The 19,871-nt window shown below is 37.1% G+C and overlaps 2 protein-coding genes across 8 annotated transcripts in view; both read left to right on the top strand.

The window, feature by feature from the left end:
* LOC129729804 (uncharacterized) overlaps positions 1-11,465 on the top strand; it is a 31,564-nt gene extending 20,099 nt beyond the window's left edge. For all 3 annotated transcript variants that reach the window (XM_055688642.1, XM_055688634.1, XM_055688652.1), the window contains exon 2: positions 9,904-11,465. In XM_055688642.1, the coding sequence (XP_055544617.1) occupies positions 10,496-11,038 (543 nt within the window). In that variant the 5' untranslated portion in view covers positions 9,904-10,495 and the 3' untranslated portion in view covers positions 11,039-11,465. The remainder of the gene's footprint in view (positions 1-9,903) is intronic.
* Positions 1-19,871, top strand: part of LOC129729774 (potassium voltage-gated channel protein Shaker) — a 398,752-nt gene that overhangs the window by 293,790 nt on the left and 85,091 nt on the right. The window lies entirely within an intron of this gene.

Below are 19,871 nucleotides of genomic sequence, written 5' to 3'. Positions count from 1 at the left end.
GGCATCAGCACTCGAAAACTATTTTAATTCAATCACCTACCTCAGAAAACAAAATCCGCGCATTGTTCTACACGGCTACAACGAGACTCGCTCAGCAGCCAAACAAAGTTTTTACCATCACTAGCGGACCACTTTTTATTTTAATCACTAAACAAAATCACTCACTACACAAAGAATTCTTTAATCTTTGAAATGTTCACCTCCAATTTCCTAAAACAAGCTTGAATTAGAAGAAATATATGAGATGAATTTCTACAATTCCTAAATTTCAACTGTATGTATTTACATCTGTTTTCACTGCGTTGAAAAAAATTGAAAGTTGCCAAATCAGTTTCTGTTAATACGAAAAAATCGTACTGAAAATGTTGAATTATTCCGACATAATTGCTATAAATCGACAGCACTGCAGTGGTTACCTAAGTTACCAATTTTGCACGTAAACAACTACAGCGGATATCTAGGTAACCTACTACGACGGGCTGCGGCTACGTTCATTCATGATAATGTGATTCATTCATGATTAACAGTGTGATGAATATAGGGGCGTCGTGGGATGAATGATTGAGCAGTGATTCAAGTTTTGAGATGGATATGGAAGCGTTGTGAAAAACGGTTTGTTTTAGAAAATTCAGGATGATTCTAGCTAAGTTTACTAAATATATAATGCTGAACGATTCCATAAGAGCACGTAAGCGTATTCTGTTTATTTGTTCAATGATTTCGTGAAAATTTGGTGTTTAATCCGTGCATTCTTCGTGAATATCGGCTAAGTGAGATGAATAATGGAGCAATTCCACGATATCTCTAAAAATATATTAGAGCCAAACCGGTTTGTTTGATCGGTGTGACTTCTTCGGCGAAGTTGAAGATAATAATTTTGGCTTTCAAAAAAACATGCATCCAAAAAATTTATTTTTTGTTAGAAAAAAATTGAAAATTAATAATTTGAAAAAGCTTAAATAAATAGAAATAAATAGCTAAATAACAAAACGTTTTGTTTGGCTGGTAGGATCAATTGACTGATGGTGGACTCCCTAGTACAAGCGATGGCCGATTTCATTTGATTTTGTTAGGGTAGAATTACCTTCAATGGACCACTTTCTTAAGTGGACCACTCTGGCGAAAAACTGTTTATTATCATGATATTAACTTATAGTGGACCCCTTTCCTATAATGGACCACCCGCTAGATTAACTCAATTTATGCGAGAACACGAGGGATTTTCACAAAACATCCATCAGGAAACATCTTATCCAGCCAGTCTGCATAATCAATATCTAAAAATTCCAATTTCTGTTAAAAGAAATTGAGTAAATTTGACGGGTGGTCCAATTTAGGTCAATAAAGTAAATGGGTCTACTATAGGCTAATTTTTCGAACTAAATTTCTATTTTTAACAACGGCTTTTACCCGTTAACATTCAAGTTCATTAAGCAGACAATATGTGCAGTAGGGAAAGCGAAAAATAAGCAAACTGAAAATATGCGGTATAGTTTTCCTAATCTGTATCATATTTCCAATTCGCTTTTTTTTCGCTTTCCCTACTGCACATATTGTCTGCTAAATGAGCTATAGGTTAATTTACCCTAATTTGGAATACACAAATGTGTTTCGTTATTTTGATGCAGATTACCAAAATAAGATGTTTCCCGATTATAATTTTCCGAAATCCCTCGAGTTTTCGCATCAATAGAGTTAATTTGACCGGTGCTCCACGTGGTCAATCCAAAGCAGTTCTACCCTTTCTTATCCATACAAAGATATTGTTTAGTTTTGGTTTATCGTTTTCAACAAATTAACATTAGGCCTGTTGGGAAATTGGGGTACATTGATTTATAGTGGATCGCTTCATTTCATCAACCTAGAGTGGACTACCCGTTAGATTAACTGCATTTCTCTGTAGTGTCCACGGTCCATACAATTTTTTTAAATTTATATTAGCAGTTGTTCAAAGGGGGGGGGGGGTGCAAAATCGTTTAAAATCTGTCCACGTGGTATGTGCAAGGACCCTTATCCACGCAATCTGCATCACAAACATTTATAAATTTAGATTTATATTAAGAGATATTGATGTAATATGACGGGTGGTCCACTATAGGTTGATAAAGTAAGGTGGTCCACTATTGGTTTATTTATTCTAGATCGGGATTTATGAATGTTTGTGATGCAGATTGGCTTGATAAGATGTTTTCCGATCGAAGTTTTCTGAAAATGCCTCGAGTTTTCGCATAAACTCTGTTGATCGACGGGTGGTACACCAAAGAAAAATGGCTAGTTTACCCTACATTCTTTCAAACGAACATTTATACATACTGATTGAAAGATGTGTGGCAACTTTTCTATAACAGACCCCCTTTACCAATAGTTGACTATGCGTTTGACGTAGCCGGGTCCCATTTAGGCAAACCCAGTACTCAACTGATACAAGCACAGAATAGGAAAACTTATGCGATAATACTGACAATTTCACCTTATTTGTAGTAAACCGTTGGTAGATCCAGAGGCTGAAGAACTTTCTTTTAGGGGAACGACGGGCAGAGCAGGCGAGATAAACCTTTGCTCATTCCTATTCCTATAGTGAAACTCTCGTCAGATTGCTCAGTTTTTGCGAAACCTCGATGGATTTTCCGAAAACATCCATCACCGGAAAACATTGGAAAACATTTTATCAAACTAATCGACATAAGAACCACGAGAAACAATTATTAATTCCGATTCAATGTTTAGATAAAGTGAATTAATCTGGCGTGTGGTTGCCTATAGGAAATCTGCATCACAAATATTTATAAATTGTCTATTATGTTAATAGAAAACGACTTGATCCGGCGGCAGGTCCACCATAGGATAAGGGTCCACTGTAGGTTAATTTACCCTAAGTTCACACTCATAAGCGCAGCATTCTGAGGAAGGGTAAATTAACCTATAGTGGATCCCTTTACTATAGTGGACCACTCGCCAAGTTAACTAAATTTATACGAAAACTCGAGGCATTTTCGGAAAACTTCCACCGGGAAGCATATTATACAGTTAATCTGCATCAGAATCACGAGAAACATTTATGAATTCCGATTAAATGTTGAAAAAACATTGAGTTAATCTGACAAGCGATCAACCACAGGAAAGGGGTCCACTAAAGATTTATTCACCCTAGTTTCTACGGGCGTAATTGCAGTCTGAGAAAACGTTTAAATGACAATTAATCATTTTTCAAGCATGCTCTGCATGTGAAATAGGACTCGAACTAAAGTAAATTAATCTGTAGTGGACCCCTTTCCTAGAGTAAACCAATCGTCAGATTAACTAAATTTGTTTTAAAGCAAATCGAAATTTCTAAATGTTTCTCGTGATACCCGATTGAAATTTTTTGAAAATCCTTCGAGTTTTCGCATAAATCGATTAAATCTGGCGAGTGGTCCACTACAGAAGGGGTCCACAATAAGTTGATTTACCCTAAGTCTAACTCACTTTGAAAAGAAATCGTAAAAAACACTCCTGCAATGATGTAGGGTATATTTACCTATAGTGGACCCCTTTCCTATAGTGGACCACCCGCCAGATTAACTCAATTTATGAGAAAACTTGAGGGATTTTCAGAAAACTTCCATCAGGAAACATCTTTTCCAGCCAGTCTGCAACGCAAACATTTATGATATCCTGTTTATATTAAGAGTAATTGAGTAAATCTGACGGGTGGTCCACTATAGATGAATAAAGCAAAGGGGTTCACGATAGATCAATTTACCCTACATAAATTACCGTTCACGTAGCTGACAAAAAGTGATTCAATATACGCACTGCTTTGGATGGACCACTTCCTTCAGTGGATCGCTCGTCAAATTAACTCAATTCATCTTGATATGAATCAAAATTAGCCTGAATTGAGACAACAGATTTTTTAGAATATGTTTCTAAAATTATAGGATAAATTAACTACAGTGATTATCAGATTGACTCAATTTTTCTTAACTAAAAATTGGACTCGAAGGATTTTCCGAAAACTTCCGTCGCGAAACATCTTATCAAGTTAAACTGCATCAGAATCACGAGAAACATTTGTAGGGTAAATTAACCTATAGTGGATCCCTTTCCTATAGTGGACCACCCACCAGATTAACTCAATTTATGCAAAAACTCGAGGGATTTCCAGAAAACTTCCATCGAGAAACGTCTTGTCCAGCCAGTCAGCATTACAAACATTTATAAATTTCGATTTGTGTTAGGAGAAGTTGAGTTAATCTAACGGGTGGTCCATTATTGGTTAATAAAGCAACGGGGTACGCTATAGGTCAATTTACCCAAAATTCTGATTTACATTAAAAGAAATTAAGCTAATTGGACGAGTGGTCCACTATTCGAAAGTGGTCCACTATAGGTTAATTTACCCTATATTGATCGCAAAAGCTGAACATATTAAGGAGTGATGGAAATAAAATCGCCCCCATTAGCGCAGCAATCTAAAGGGTAAATTAACCTATAGTGGTTCCCTTTCCAATAGTGGACCACTCGCCAGAATAACTCAATGTAGGCGGAAACTCGAGAGACTTTCAGAAATCTTTTATCGGGAAACATCTTATCCAGCCAATCTGCATCGGAATCACGAGAACCATTTTTATGTAAATTCGTTTTATTTTAAGAGAAATTAAGTTAATCTGATAAAGGGTCCGAAATAGGTTAATTAGCCCTACTCATGAAAAGCGAAATATTTGTTTGACTCTTGAGCAAAACGGTCGATAGTGTGGATGAACCTAAAGTAGACCACCAGCCAGAATAACTGCGAAAATTCGAGGGATTTTAAGAAAACTTTAATCAGGGAACATCTTGTCCTGTCGATTGACTTCATCACAAAAATTTATGAACTTCGATTTATGTTAATGAAAATTGAGTTAGTCTGACGGGTCCAGTCTAGGTTAATAAAGCAAAGGCGTTCGTTCTAGGTTAATTTACCCCAGTTTCGAAGGGCGTAATTGCAGTCTGTGAAAACGACTATATGACAATTTATCATTACTTGCTTAAGCATGCTCTGCATTTGAAATAAGATTCGAACTGATTTTCATTTATTTTTATAAGAAACCGTTGAAAAAACCACTTCTACAACGATTTAGGTTCACGCAGCTGACGAAAAATTATTCAATGTGCGCATTTCTGGTAGGACTGCTTTGGATGGACCACTTCTTTCAGAGGAACACCCATCAAATTAACTCAATTTATCCTAATGAAATTCGGAATAAAGGGTATCTTGGGTGGACCACTTCCTTTTGTGGACCACTTGAGGCATTTCCAGAAAACTTTAACCAGGAAATATTTTATCAAGTTAATCTGCATTTTTATGGAATTTACAACAAATTATATCAAGAGGATAAACAGTTTTTGTCGTGGTAGTCCACTGAAAGAAGTGGGCCATCCAAGGCAGTGCTATCCTAAATTGAGACAAAACGAGTTTTTATATTCTTTAATAAATTAACCCATTCCTTCAGCTTCGTAGCCGCAAGGTTACAAAGTCCACTTTGGTAAGCAGGTGGTCGTGAGTTCGAATCTTAGTAGAATCAGGCCATTGTGGTTGCCAAAGGACTTCAGCATGAGTTTATTCTCAGGCTTCCCACCAAGTACCTTTTCTTCAATCTGAATTCTACAGTACCTCTGTTGACTCTCCTTCTAACAAAATTAAGTCCCTGTTATAATAAAACTGGTGTGAGATGCAAGTTTGCTCCAGGGAATTGTAATTAGGCGATATTGTTAGGATGGATAGAGGCTTGGTATAGTAGAACAGTAAGCTTGAAACGGAAAGGTAAACAACTTACACATAAGCACGGATATGAATGATACGCGTATCACTTACTCCAATAGGGATACTGCCAATAATATGAAGTGCGGAGTACAGAAAATACCTGGGCAATATCACAATAGATCTAAACTCTGGTCGCAGTGATGAGTCCACACAGAAAAAAAAACCATTCCCGGCGGAAAAAAATCAGTTTTTATCTCAAAAAATGAACTTCAAACTCTTATTACTCATCAACTATATGTACAATTAACAAAAACTGTATTGCATATTGGAAATTAATTTGTTCTCTAACTGTATAGAATAGTTTCATCGTGCAAATTTTCAAGTATAACTGTTAAACTTCAATTAAAATTTATATGTGAGGTGATGTCATATGGCATCACCCACCGGGAATGGGTTAAATATCTCAAATAAATCACTCTTTCTGATTCCTAATTTCGGGTTTACGAGAACTACACACTGGAAGCCAACCAATAATAGTTAGCTGAACTACGAGAAATCTTAAATAAAAATATTTAAGTGTGTAAAAACAACCTTTTTACAGTATTTTTTAAAGGACAAAGTTATAATCTACAATTTTGTCAAAGACACTATACCAATCAAACAAACCGTTTGGATGCTATATATTTTTTTTATTATTAAATCATTGACCTGTGGTGAACCTTTTCATATAATGAACTACTCGACAAACTCACTAATTCTCTCTCAACATAAATCGGAATTTTTAAATGTTTCTCGTGGTTGTGATGCAAATTGGCTGGATAAGATATTTCTCGATGGAAGTTTTCTGAAAATCCAGTTAGTTTTAGCATAAATTGAGTTTATCTGGGGGCTGGTCCACTTAAAAAAACGGATCCAAAATCGGTTAATGTACCCTAAGTCAAACGTCGAGAGATAAAATCTTTTTATATCAAAAATTCATAATATATAAGAAGTCTATAAAATCCCTATATATTTATGAAATTTGAAGACTCTGAAATATAAATAAAACATAAAATATATTGAATCTATAAAATTCCTCAAATTTCTAAATTTGTGAAATCTGTAAAATCTGTAAAATGTATAAATTTTATATAATATTCGAAATACATTACTCACTTACTTTACTTTGTTGGCAAAAGAACCGTTCGCCGGTCTAGGGCCGAACGAATTAGAAATGTCCAGCTTCTTTTGCAGCTGTTCCCCCGTCTCTTGTACACCAGCAGATCGTGCACATTCTTCCACCGCGCACATCCACCGCGTGCGAGGCCTACCAAGTAGCCGACGGCTTCTTCCTGGTTCTTTACTGAGGATAGTTTTGGCGGCTCTCTCGTCAGGCATTCTGGCCACATATCCTGCCCACTGAAGCCTGCCCCACTGTATTACCTTCACTATATCAGCATGTTTGTATACCTGGTACAACTCGTGATTCATGCGTCTGCGCCACACTTTATCTTCCAGTTTACCGCCAAGTATCGATCGCAGAACTTTAGGCTCAAAAACTCCGAGCACTCGTCGATCAGCTTCCTTCAGCTTCATGTCCGTAAAGGGCCACCGGGAGTATCAGCGTCCTATACAGCGCTAGTTTTATGCAAGTTTGCTAACCTTAGCTGGTTACGTAGTCCGTATAAGGCCCTGTTCGCAGCTGTAACTCGTCGTTTCACTTCACGGCGTGACATCGTTGTCACATGTCACAAGTGTACCAAGATAAACGAATTCGTCAACCACTTCAAATCGTTCCCCATCTACCTCCACCTCAGCACCAACACGAAATACACACACGAAATGAAATACATAAGAGGCCATCCACATACCACGTGGACAGCTTTGGGGGGAAGATTGTATGGACAAAATTTTTAGAATTTATATACGCAGTTGTCCACGGGGGGAAGAGGGGGGGGGGGTCAAAAATCGTGGAAAATCTGTCCACGTGGTATGTGGATGGCCCCTAAGTTCTATAAAAATTATTGAATGCTTTATATTATTAGAACCTTAGAATTTGTTTTAATGAAACCTATTGAACCGTCCATCAAATTTATATAGGATAACAATGAACGTTATAAAAAATATAATAAAAAGTTATAAAATCAAATAATTACACCGAAATTCACAGTTTTGTCCAATTTTTCTGCCTCGCCTTGTACAAAACGTAAGCTAAAAGATCATGGACTCCTTATTCAGCAATGCCATACAAAAAAGTCCTATCCGAAACTTTTTTTTTATTCCAGTCATGCTTAAAATCGCCATAGTTGTTCTTCATAGAAAAATTTGGGCCTTTGAAGGAAAAATATCAAACTGTGCTTTAAATAACTATAATAAAAATAATTACACATACAATTTTCATTCGTTTCGAAGAGCTTGAAATCTTTTGAGAAGGGCTTAAAACCTATCCTTTGATTTTTTAGAATTCATCAGGAATATGTACAAAAATATCAAAATTTTTCCGGAGATATACTCTTTTATTTGGAGATTTAATTTTATCAATCTTTCAAGTCCACCATAACCACCATGTGTTTTCATTAGAAAAAAGCCTCCGCTTTTGAATCTTCCAAAATGGCAAAATACGGTTTGTGTCATGATTCTGCGTTGCAGTAGCTTTTTTCAATGGAGACGCACGGTGGTTATGGTAAAAAATAACGATTAAAAATACGCTATCCACAAAACGAAACAATTTTCACCCGTGAAAATTTATAACTTTACATAAAGTTTTCTGGTGAATCCAAAATAAATATCAAACGATATGGTCTGTGGGGTCTCTATCAATCCAAAACAAAAAAAAAATTTTTAGCAGCTATTGTGATTTATACTTTATAGTACGATTTTGTGTTTTTTCTTGAAAGGCTCATTAGTTACCTTCAATTTGATAACAAAATATTCCCAGTTAGTTGAACGGCACAAAAGTTATAAGTTTTTGAGAATTGAAAACTTTAAAAAAGTCTAATTTTTGGAAAACCTTATAGCAAAAAGAGGGTACACCCAGAACCAAACGAAAAAATACTGATGAAAAATTTTACTTTCATTAAAAAACAACTACTGTTCGAATAGGAATTTTTTGTAAGAAAGATAAGCTTTATATACCGAGATGAAATAATAATAAATAATAATAATAATAAATCTGCTAAAAAGTAATTGACTGCAACAGTTTGGCCTATCTTACTTAATTTTTTGAAAATTCAAGGCATTTTTAAATACAATAACCAGAAAATCGAACATTCTATATCGTTAAACAGAAATAGAATGGTTAGTAGAGAAGCTCATCTACAAATTAAAAAAAAATGGCTGAAACCACTTTGATAAACTTACTACACACTTGAAAAATTACAGTAAAAATAACAGTTAATATCTAGAAAGAAGAATTGAGATTAAAAAAATGTAGTTGATAATTAATGTGAAAATATTTACTTTCGTTTACCAATGTTGTAAAGGTTAACTTTTTCAAATAACTTCGGAAAAGAAAGCGCACAGCGACTAGCACAAAACTAACGAACAAAAGCACGTTGTCATCAAGCGGCCCCACAGTTTTGTTCCGCACCCGGGGCAAACCTGGCAACACTGACGCACGTCCATGCTCGTTCGTTCGTTCGTTCGACACAACCGGTATCGGGCCACAGTTTCGCAGTTTTGGAAACCATCGCTGTGCTCCATAACAAGTTCGCCTGCGGTCCCGTCAGGAGCCTTTCGTTCCGTCGTTGTTGTCCTTCTCGTGGTCATCATCATCATCGGCATTGGTGTCATGTGGCCGATTGTTGTTTCTGCCCCACCGGCGGCTTCCTAGCGATAGCCGGGTGCGTCCCCGTTCGTCCGTCCACGAGATTCTGCACACTTTCCTCTCGGTTCGGTATTTCTATTTAAAAATTTTGTCGAGCTGCATTTCCTTGGATGGAATAAAAATGGCACCATAATATGCATCTGTGCTTGCAGCATCAGTCTTCGTGTCTTATATTACTTTTTTCCCAACGAAGATTTAGGTCACAGTGTTTCCGAGTGGAGTCCTATTTTTGTTTTCCGTCCATGTGCGACCCTTAAATAGAAGAGACCGGGTGCGAAGAAACAAAACCGAAGAATAAGAAGCAAAAGTGCGAGCAAACTACGTCACCCGTACGTGCCATTAACCAGCAAATGGGACGATTTTTACTCACCAGGAAAATGCTGCAACGATTAAGCAGAACCGGAAGGGGCGATGCTGTAACATTGTTGCCACCGAAAGTTGAATCCGAAGCGGAGTAGTGCCATTCAAGAGGATATAAGGCAGTCAGCCGAGAAAAAGTTCGGGAAATCGAATAAAGTGCTTAAATTTTAGTGTTAGATAATAATCCGCTGCGCTGCGGAAGCAGCAAAAAGCGCCGTGTCTCCTCCGTGTCTGTGACGGTGGCCCTTTCCCGTATACACATCCGTAGCTATTGGCATAATAGTGTTGTATCTCAGTGTCCTTGCGTGTTGTGAGAGTGTGCGTTCGTTTTGTTAGGCCACCCGATGTGATGTTTTTGCAAATCGATGATCGAAAGCGGAAACCCGAGAATAAGTAGTGTCTGAAAAATAAAAAAAGGGCACACACAACTTGCCAGATTGAATCAACGTCAGTTTCGGTTTGTCTGGAACGAGAAAAAGAATCCGGTTATTAGTGAAGAAAGTAAGTTATAGGGAATAAACACGAAAATCGTACACCGAAACAGTGAATGTGAGAGTGGAGAGTAGATAGAATCTCCCGAGTGAAGTGAACCCGGAGCCCCCGGAATGCTTATAGTGCCCCTACGGCCGTCACCAGAGTCGCGTCGTTTGTGTAGCCACTCGTGCGAGTATCGTTTGTCAGTGAAAAATCAGCGCAACGAACAACAACAACAACAGCAACTCCTGCGAGAGGCAGAACCGCAGCAGCGAGAAAAAGAAGTAACTACCAGTAGAGGCGACTTACGGCGGCAGCAACAGCACCTATTACTACATTCACTGCAAAGCATAATCGCACGATCGCAATCGTCAGATTCGGCACCTTACTATCAGAAAACTACCTTCACGACAACAATAGCAACTGTTTCTACTACAACAACTACTACTACTACTACAAAAACTACTACTGTTAATACTGCTGCTGCTGATTTCACCTCTAGCACCTACACTATCGACGGATCTGTCGCTAAAGTCGCAACCTGTTCTTGTACTACTGTTGCTGCTGCTGCTACTATCGGTGCTAGTACTGCAACTATCGAAACTAACCGAAAGCCACAAAGTTCAACAACAACAACAAACAGCCTTGTACAGTGTGTGAGCGATCGTCACTAGTGTGCTATCATCTATACACAAAGCAAAGCAACAACAAAAAGAAAGAAGCGCCCTCCACCACCCATCATTACCAGCCACACCACAACCATCACCACCACCATCATCACCCCTCGCTAGCACAAACGCGTGCACACCTCGCACTCGCAGTACACAGAGCAGCCGCCTAAGGGCACACACGCGCGCCGCACGCACCAATCCGTAGGCAGCCGCAGCATCCCAGTCACGCGCCAAGAGCCCAGCCGCCCCGCAAACGCGCCACGCAACCAACGGCCGGAAGAATACTGTTTAAACCATTGGTTACCTATTTAAATGCAAAACCATAATCTATCGCAAAGATAACGACAAAACGCCGTGTAATTCGGCATCAACCATTTCTCCAATAGATTTCGTAGAGAAATGGGGCCTGACACCGGTCCTAGGGCCCAGACAGGAGCCGCCCAGCTGCGGTGAAAGTCAGATTAGCGGTCAGCCCCCTCTTCTTGTGGACAGGTAATTTTTACGCTTTGTTTTTTTTTTACTATCTTAGTCAAACTTTTGTTCTCAATGTTTTTTTTTGTGTTTCTAGCAATTTGGACGTTTTAGTATTAACGAAATTCTAAAAACATGTGAAATTACATGTTTTTGCTCAATCGATGTTAGTCAAAAACAAATTCTTACAATATATTTTATAGTTTTTCTGATTTCTAAAAAAAAGATGACCTTGCGGTTTATGAAAAATTATCCTGCCCAACCGTTTTTAATTTGCTTAAATATTCCTGATAATGATGAACAGTAAGGAAAATTTAACTTAGCTAAGCAAAAAACTACACGAAAACCATGTAGTTTAGACACATTAATACTGGTCATAAATATGCCAAATTAGATCTTCATGGCAAACCACAGATTTTCTACCCGCGATTTGAATCTTCAGGTTATGGGCCCGATTACCTAAGACGAATCGAGAGTTAGTTTACTCGATTGGCAAATTTTGGTATTGCAGTAATCGAGTTTTAGTCGAGTGATTCTATTGAGTCCGATTGCTTAGAAGTTCGTGACTCAGCCAAACTTCAGACGACTTCCCAAATACAACATTCGAAAGTAACTGAAGTAAATTCGAATTGCGGTAATTATATATTGCTTGGAAGTGTAGCAAAAGTTCTGCTGCCCCCGCTATGGGAGCTCTATCACCATTTTCCCCGTAAAGGCGCAGCTTTCGCCATAAAGTTACACTGATAAAGACAGGTTCTGCCCTAGAGCTCAAACTGACAAAAATGAAAGACTATAGCTTTTAACCAGTTACTGTGAATTTAGTCGCCCCTAGCCGCCTCGGAAGTGCGTCAAAAAGCCACAAAGTAATTGCTCACCACGTTCGTCGTTTCGCCGACGCACTTCCGGGGTGGCTAGGGATTCTAAACTTCTCATAACTGGATGAAAAGCTGTACTGTTTCATTTTTTTCTCCAGTTCGGACTCTAGGGTAATTTTTGTTTTTGCTTTTGTCGACCAGTCTTACCTAAAGAGCGCATATAAGAAGCAGACATTTTCTATCAACAATACTTTTGAACATTATAACCATTTGTAATGATTTGGAGCGACAAAACCCATTCGGTGATTTTTTGTCGAAGTGAAAGGTTCCGCTCTCATCAATGTATTGTAATATATTTTTTAACTGCAGTAGGTATGTTAAAAATGATAAATGTTGATGTCCTTTTTCATCTTCATGTTATTTTTTCTCTCGTCTTTTCGAATATATGTTTTTGATGTTTCCATCTCATCTATAAGACATTTTCTCTCACTGTCTTGTTTTCACCCCCCTCTAGACGTCATTCATGCATTCTGATTTTTGCTATTTTGCTGCAGGTCGTCCTTCAAAATGGTATCAACCACCAATTTTCTGTTTCAAGACTTTCAGTACGGGAGTATAATATTGAGGAATATTTAAATATATTCATCTGTTTTTCACAGCTTTCCAATAACCGACACCATCTTGCATTTGAAAATCGAACACAGATTTTCAGCTTGTAAGCATAGTACCGGTTCTAAAAATATCAATAATGGAAAGTATTTCAATCTCCTCTTTTGGTTTTACACAGCTCTGTAGAAGCCAAAAGCAAAGCCTTGGTGCTACATTCCGATTCGGAACGTGACCTTCTGTTTATTATACACAGACTTCGCAGCCAACTGTTATATGTACAGGACAATTGCGAAACTAGCGCTACGATCCTCTATAGAAGCCAGAAGTCGTAAATTGAATTCCAACATGGCGTTAGATATCCATTTGCTGTTATCTGGTGTCTCGTAAGTTCTGGAAATACCAATATTGGGGAGCACTTGAACATTTTCTTCAATTTTACCCAGCTTTCTGAAAAATGGAACTTGCCATCTTTAATCGAAAACGGGGTCAAATGACGGACATAATTTCATTTAAAAAAGGATCCATATTGGAGAATATTCTAAATATTCATATTAATATTCTCACTTTTCTCAGTAAAGGGGGATCTACAATTTGTTCTCAATTTTTAACACTCTTAGTTATTATGAAAGTAACGGAAATTACTATTTTGGTTAAGAATAAAAAAGTGTTCAATGTTTTTAATATTCCTCTTGTAAGAAAATGTTATTAATGAACAAAACTAAATATGTGTGCAATGGTTATTCGCCAAAGTTTTGGAGCCTTTCAATTTTTACAATTTGTGAACATTGCTGTTTTGGGTAATTTACACTTTAAATGCTTACGTACCTACGTTTCAGAGACGATAACCATGCGTCTCCTTTTTAGTAAAAATTAATGGAGGCGCCGTATATATCAATCGAACTGCACAAATATACACTAGGGTCGCTTTTTACGCGTTTTTTTACGCGGGTTTTTTTTACACGGGTGTTTTTATGCGGATTCCGGAATTTACGCGGTTTTTTTTACGAGGATTCCGGAGTTTACGCGGTTTTTTACGCGGATTCCGGAATTTACGCGGTTTTTACGCGGATTCCGGAATTTACGCGGTTTTTTACGCGGATTATGGAATTTACGCGGTTTTTTACGCTGATTCCGGAATTTACGCGGTATTTTTTTTGCCCCGGAATGCAAAATTAACGATGGTTTTTTTTACGCGGATTCCGGAATTTACGCGGTTTTTTTACGCGGATTCCGGAATTTACGCGGTTTTGTATCCCCCGCGTAAAAAGCGACTTTAGTGTATTCGATAGTCTCAATAATGTAGTTTACTGCGTGCAACAATTGCTAAGGCTATATATCATGATCGGAACAATTTAGACTATTTTCATGGCACATGCCTTAATTTTCATGTCACAATTCCATCGTCATTATTATCGCATTAAATCAAGACCAACTTGATTATATCGAAATAATTTATCTGTCTAGTTCAAAGAAACCATAACTTATAGCTAATCCTATGTGAATTCAATCAAATATATCGTTTCATCGGATCACAAGATTTGTACAGTAATGGGAACAGGGTGAATCATGATCGGAACAAAAAAATGTATCAAAATCAGTCCAATCATTTCATTTCAGAATTTGAATTCGAATATTTTTATAGGCAAAAAATTTAATTGCCCAAAAACATTCTTAACTTTCAAAAATGGGAACTCTCAACGAAAAAAAGATCATCTAAAAAACACTTTTCCATGAATTGTACTTTGGATAAGGAACGGCTTAAGCAGTGGCGCCTATTTTAATCAGGCGAAGAAAACAGAACTTAAACTCCTGAATTTTGATCAATTTCGACAATTTCAATGATAGAAACGTAAACTTTGATTGTTTGGCTGTCTTAAGAATATAAGAAATATCGTTAATCACAAAGAGATCTGTGAAAAACATCATTCCTAACAAATCGATCTATGTTGCAGTCATTCGAAGGCCACTTCGGGTGCTGAAAAAAACGCCTGCATTACAAATTAAAACTGCTTAAAATAGGTTCGGAGTGATTGGAATAGTGTCCCTCGACTTTAACTGATTATTGTTAAAGTTTGCTGACTTAATTTTACAATCTGAAACCAAGTTCTGATAGAGAAAAAGATAGAGAACAGATTGATATACTTCTGGTTGAATTTCACCCAACACATTGTACCCTACGTGAAATCTATCATTATATGAGCCGTTGCGGAACAGAGTGGTCTAAAAACCATTTTTTTTTTTCAAAAATGAGTTTTTTGCATAAACCGCATCTACTCAAGAAACTGAAGTTAGGAGACTTGAAAAATTTCTAAAAGTCGAACTTTAAAGCTGATTTATACCACATATAAATTTCGTCCGAAACAGATTGGCCATTCCGTTTCGGAACAGAGCGGTCCATGTACATAAATCGAGGTAATACCATCATGTAACATGTGACATGTAGCATATCACATGTGATATGTAACTTGGCACTTATACTGTAACATGTTACACGTGATTTGTAACATGTTACACGTAATGTAACACGATAAATGTAACATGTCAAATATTATGTAATATGTAACATATTGTGTAAGATGTAATGTTACACGTCACATGTTACATGTGACATGCCATCTACATCATATAACCTGTGGCACTAACCATTTTCAACGAGTTAACGTCATTTTTATTTATGTTTATGTACATAGACCACTCTGTTCCGCAACGGCTCATATCAAACACAGGAAAAGTGAACCGGTGAAGTCTCAGAAGTAAACTGTTCCGACCACGATACAAAACAGGTCATCGCATTTCACCAACAGTTCCAACTTTAATACACATATTTTACTAATGTTTCAACATGAAATATAAATGCTATAGAGGCATCTTACTGAAAAATATACTGTATATTTCGAATCACGAATAACTACTGTATTTTTCGAATCGAATTGATCACATTTCTACTGCTTGAAAACAATGCAGATAGCTATTGTAATGGCGAATTATGCTCGAAAATGAGTAATTTTTTGAAATTTTTCTGCCAATAGTACTACTTTAAAAATCTCAATGAAACTGTCTGAACAACTTCAGGAGAAAATGTCTAATGATACCGGTAAATATTTGAAATAACATTTAGTGAAAAATAACCCATTTTTGTATTCCAGCTAACAGAATAGTTAATATGAAACAAAAAACTTTTCCAATCTACATATTCTTATACTTATTTCTCTCAAAAAAGTGGTACAGGTTGGAATTAATTGACCGGAATTTTGCAAAATATTTCACTCCGAAAAATCGAGCCGATTTTTTATTCATATTTTTTTTTTCTCATCGAGAACAGTCTGTTTGTTGATAAAAGAATATTGACTCCGGATAATCGAACCATTTTCTATCTATCTATTCTATCTTGCCCCGGAGAATCGAGCCTTAATGCCTCCGAATCATCGTGCCTCCGGATAATCGAGTCGAACGTGTATGTGTCATTTTTTTTTCTCAATTTCAAGTTCTCTCAGTTATTGTTAATACACCAAGGTCGCTTTTTACTCGTTTTTTTTACACGGCTTTTTTACGCGGATTCCGGAATTTACGCGGTTTTTTAAGCGGATTCCAGAATTTACGCGATTATTTTTACGCGGATTCCGGAGTTTACACGGTATTTTTTTCTTATGCGGATTCCGGTTTTTCTTCACTCGGATTCCGGAATTTACGGGGTTTTTTACGCGGATTCCGGAATTAACGCGATATTTTTTTCTAACGTTGATTCCGATTTTTCTTTACTCGGATTCCGGAATTTACGCGGTTTTTTCACGCGGCACGTATCCCCTGCGTAGAAAGCGACTTTAGTGTATAATGGAAACTACTATTACTACTACTACCTTTAAATTTTTACTATTTAGCTAATTACTTACCTGCAACGTTCTAGCGACGATAACCGTGCGTCTCCTTTTTAGTACAAATAAGTGGAGGCGCCGTATTTTCAATCTAAGAGTATGAATATATCCGATAGGTTCAATCATGTAATTTTCAGCGTGTAACAATTGGTAGCAATGCCGCACTCTATTTTTTATTTTATTAAGTTGAAAGATTTGACAGTTTTTAGAAACTATGCATATAGGGTAACCGCTCCTATATTCATCTCAGTACCTATATTGGTCATTCCATACGAAGTGACCACGAAAAAGCACAAACTTGGACACGAGCATCACAGATTTTGCTCAAAGTTGGGGGAATTATTCATATACTGTCATTTTGGAAAAATCCCAAATTTGGTGTCGATTGGAATACCCCCCGCTCTGTGGGACCCTCCTGTTTATTGCAAAGTCACGCATTTTTTTTCAAAACCTCTTTTTTCTTTTTCTTACAATTCATAGATGTAAGATATCCGAAAGATACTGATAGATGATTTTTGAAGAAAATAAACCAAGGAATCCAGAAAAAATATAAGTTTTGACCGAAAGTGTTGCCAAATAAATTATTTTTGTATTTGAAAACTTAATTTACATTTTTCGGCAAATGCAGCCATTTTAATTTTAAATTTGATAATTTCATCGTGTTCCTTGGAAAATTTCACATAAGAAACAACTATCATCTCGAGGTAATGTGAGCAAATCTCGAGATATAACATTTTTACGAAAAAAGTTGTAAATTTCGTAATTATTTTATTTTATAATTTATAGACGTAAGACACACTAAAAATAGTGATAGGTGAATTTTGAAGAAAATAAACCAAGGAATTCAGAAAAAAATATTATTTTTGACCGGAAGTGTTGCCAGATAGATTATTTTTGTATTTTAAAAATAAATTTGCATTTTTCGGCAAATGCAGCTAATTTTATTTCGAATTTGATGGTTTCATCGTATTTCATGGAAAATTTTACGTAAGAAACACTTATAACCCCGTGGTAATATGAGCCAATCTCGAGATATAGCATTTTTACGAAAAAAGGTCTAAATTTCGTAATTAATTTTTCGTAAAAATGTTATATCTACAGTACAGCAGTCAACATGAACAACTGATATCATAAAATGACCTCTTTATCAAAAAGAAGCAAACTTCAGCGTAATCGGGAATGACATGTTAAAAAAAAGTTAAAGTTAATGTGCTTGAGTGCACAAACGTAGGCTTGTCGTGGGACTATGGTGGGTGTAAAGATTTAATTCAGCCATAGCCATAGTATATAACACACACCAAACGTACAAATACCATACACAATAATCCATGAACATTTCACGAAAAAACACATACACCTGTCATAAACCACATCATACAAATACCAATACCCACATGAACTGCCCATAAATGCATAACAGTCTTATGTAATTTCTCATCACTTTTTGCTTGAACCTCGAAAACTTCTTTACATACCCGGTGCTCCCAAAAAATCGCAAGAAAAAGCTTTTTGTTGCTAAACTGATTAGAAAAATATGAATTTTGGTCAGTCCCATGTTACAAATATACGCAAAACAAGCTCAGTGCTGAAAATAACTAGCATGAAATTATGGTCACTATCATAGAAATACCAATTGAAGTACTAATAGGAAAAATAATTAAGCTGTTGCCTATACAAGTTTCCGTCATAAATATATTTACCTCAGATAAATGCACTTTTGCTCACATATGTTATACACATATACACATACACACGCTATACACACATACACACACAACCACACAGACACACACATACTCAGACACATACTCACACACGCACACACACACTCACACACGCACACACACTCACTTACCCACACTCACTTACACACACCCACTTACACACACACACACTTACAAACTCACACACGCACACACACACTCACTTACACACACTCACACACACACTCACTTACACACACACACGCACACGCACACACACGCGCGCACACGCACACACACGCGCGCACATACACACACACGCACACACACATACACACACGCACACACACATGCACACACGCACACACACATACACACACGCACACACACATACACACACGCACTCACACACATACACACACGCACAGACACACGCGCACATACATACACACGTTACTTACACATACACACATACACACACGCTATTCACACATACACACACACATACACACACACGCTATTCACACACACACACACGCTATTCACACATACACACACGCTATTCACACATACACACACGCTTTTCACACACACACACACACACACACACACGCTATTCACACACCAACACATACACACCCACACGTTACTCAGACACACACGCTTGATATACGACACACTATACCTACACTATCGGCAGCACCCAAACGGCTTCCAAGTCTTCCAATGGTCCCTTCCAACGGCTTCCAATGGTCCCCAGTGCCGTTCACGTCCAATTTCGGGCTGTATTCCAACAACGATATCTGAATCAGATTACCACTGCACAGTGGTCTAGATCGTCGATTTAGCGGTATTTAATTTTTTGTGCAAAAACAGCTATTGTTAGGTTAATAGTATATCTGAAAGATATTTTGTGTTTAAAAAGGCGCTTCTTTATAGAAAATAAAAATTAGGGTGGCTCCATTTTTATTCAAAAATAGCAAAACTAACTTTTTTGCTGATAGAGATACGGTTCTTTTTAGTTTAGAGGAGTTGTAGATCCATTTATTCTAATCAACTTTGCCGAAAAAAACTGGTCTCTATCTTGCATAGTTTTCACGGTATGATGAATTTAATATAGCAAGTTAGGGAGTCGCTGAAAAATCTAGTTTTTTCGATGTAACTTTTTTATTGTTGATCCTGTTAAAACTTGATCTTCTAACAGTTTTTAGGTCTTTTTTAGGTGCATATTTTCTCTGCATACTGGAAAGCGCTATCTCATTCACAAGAAAAGATATTAGATTTTTCGCTTTCAAAATACGCCCTTTTCAAATGTTTGTATCTACTCAAATAGCAAACACAAACTAAAACTATTGATTGCGTTTGA

This window comes from Wyeomyia smithii, chromosome 1, assembly GCF_029784165.1.
Source record: "Wyeomyia smithii strain HCP4-BCI-WySm-NY-G18 chromosome 1, ASM2978416v1, whole genome shotgun sequence".
Classification (NCBI taxonomy): domain Eukaryota; kingdom Metazoa; phylum Arthropoda; class Insecta; order Diptera; family Culicidae; genus Wyeomyia; species Wyeomyia smithii.
The sequence above is the reverse complement of the archived record's forward strand: the minus strand, read 5'-3'. Positions and strand labels throughout refer to the sequence as shown.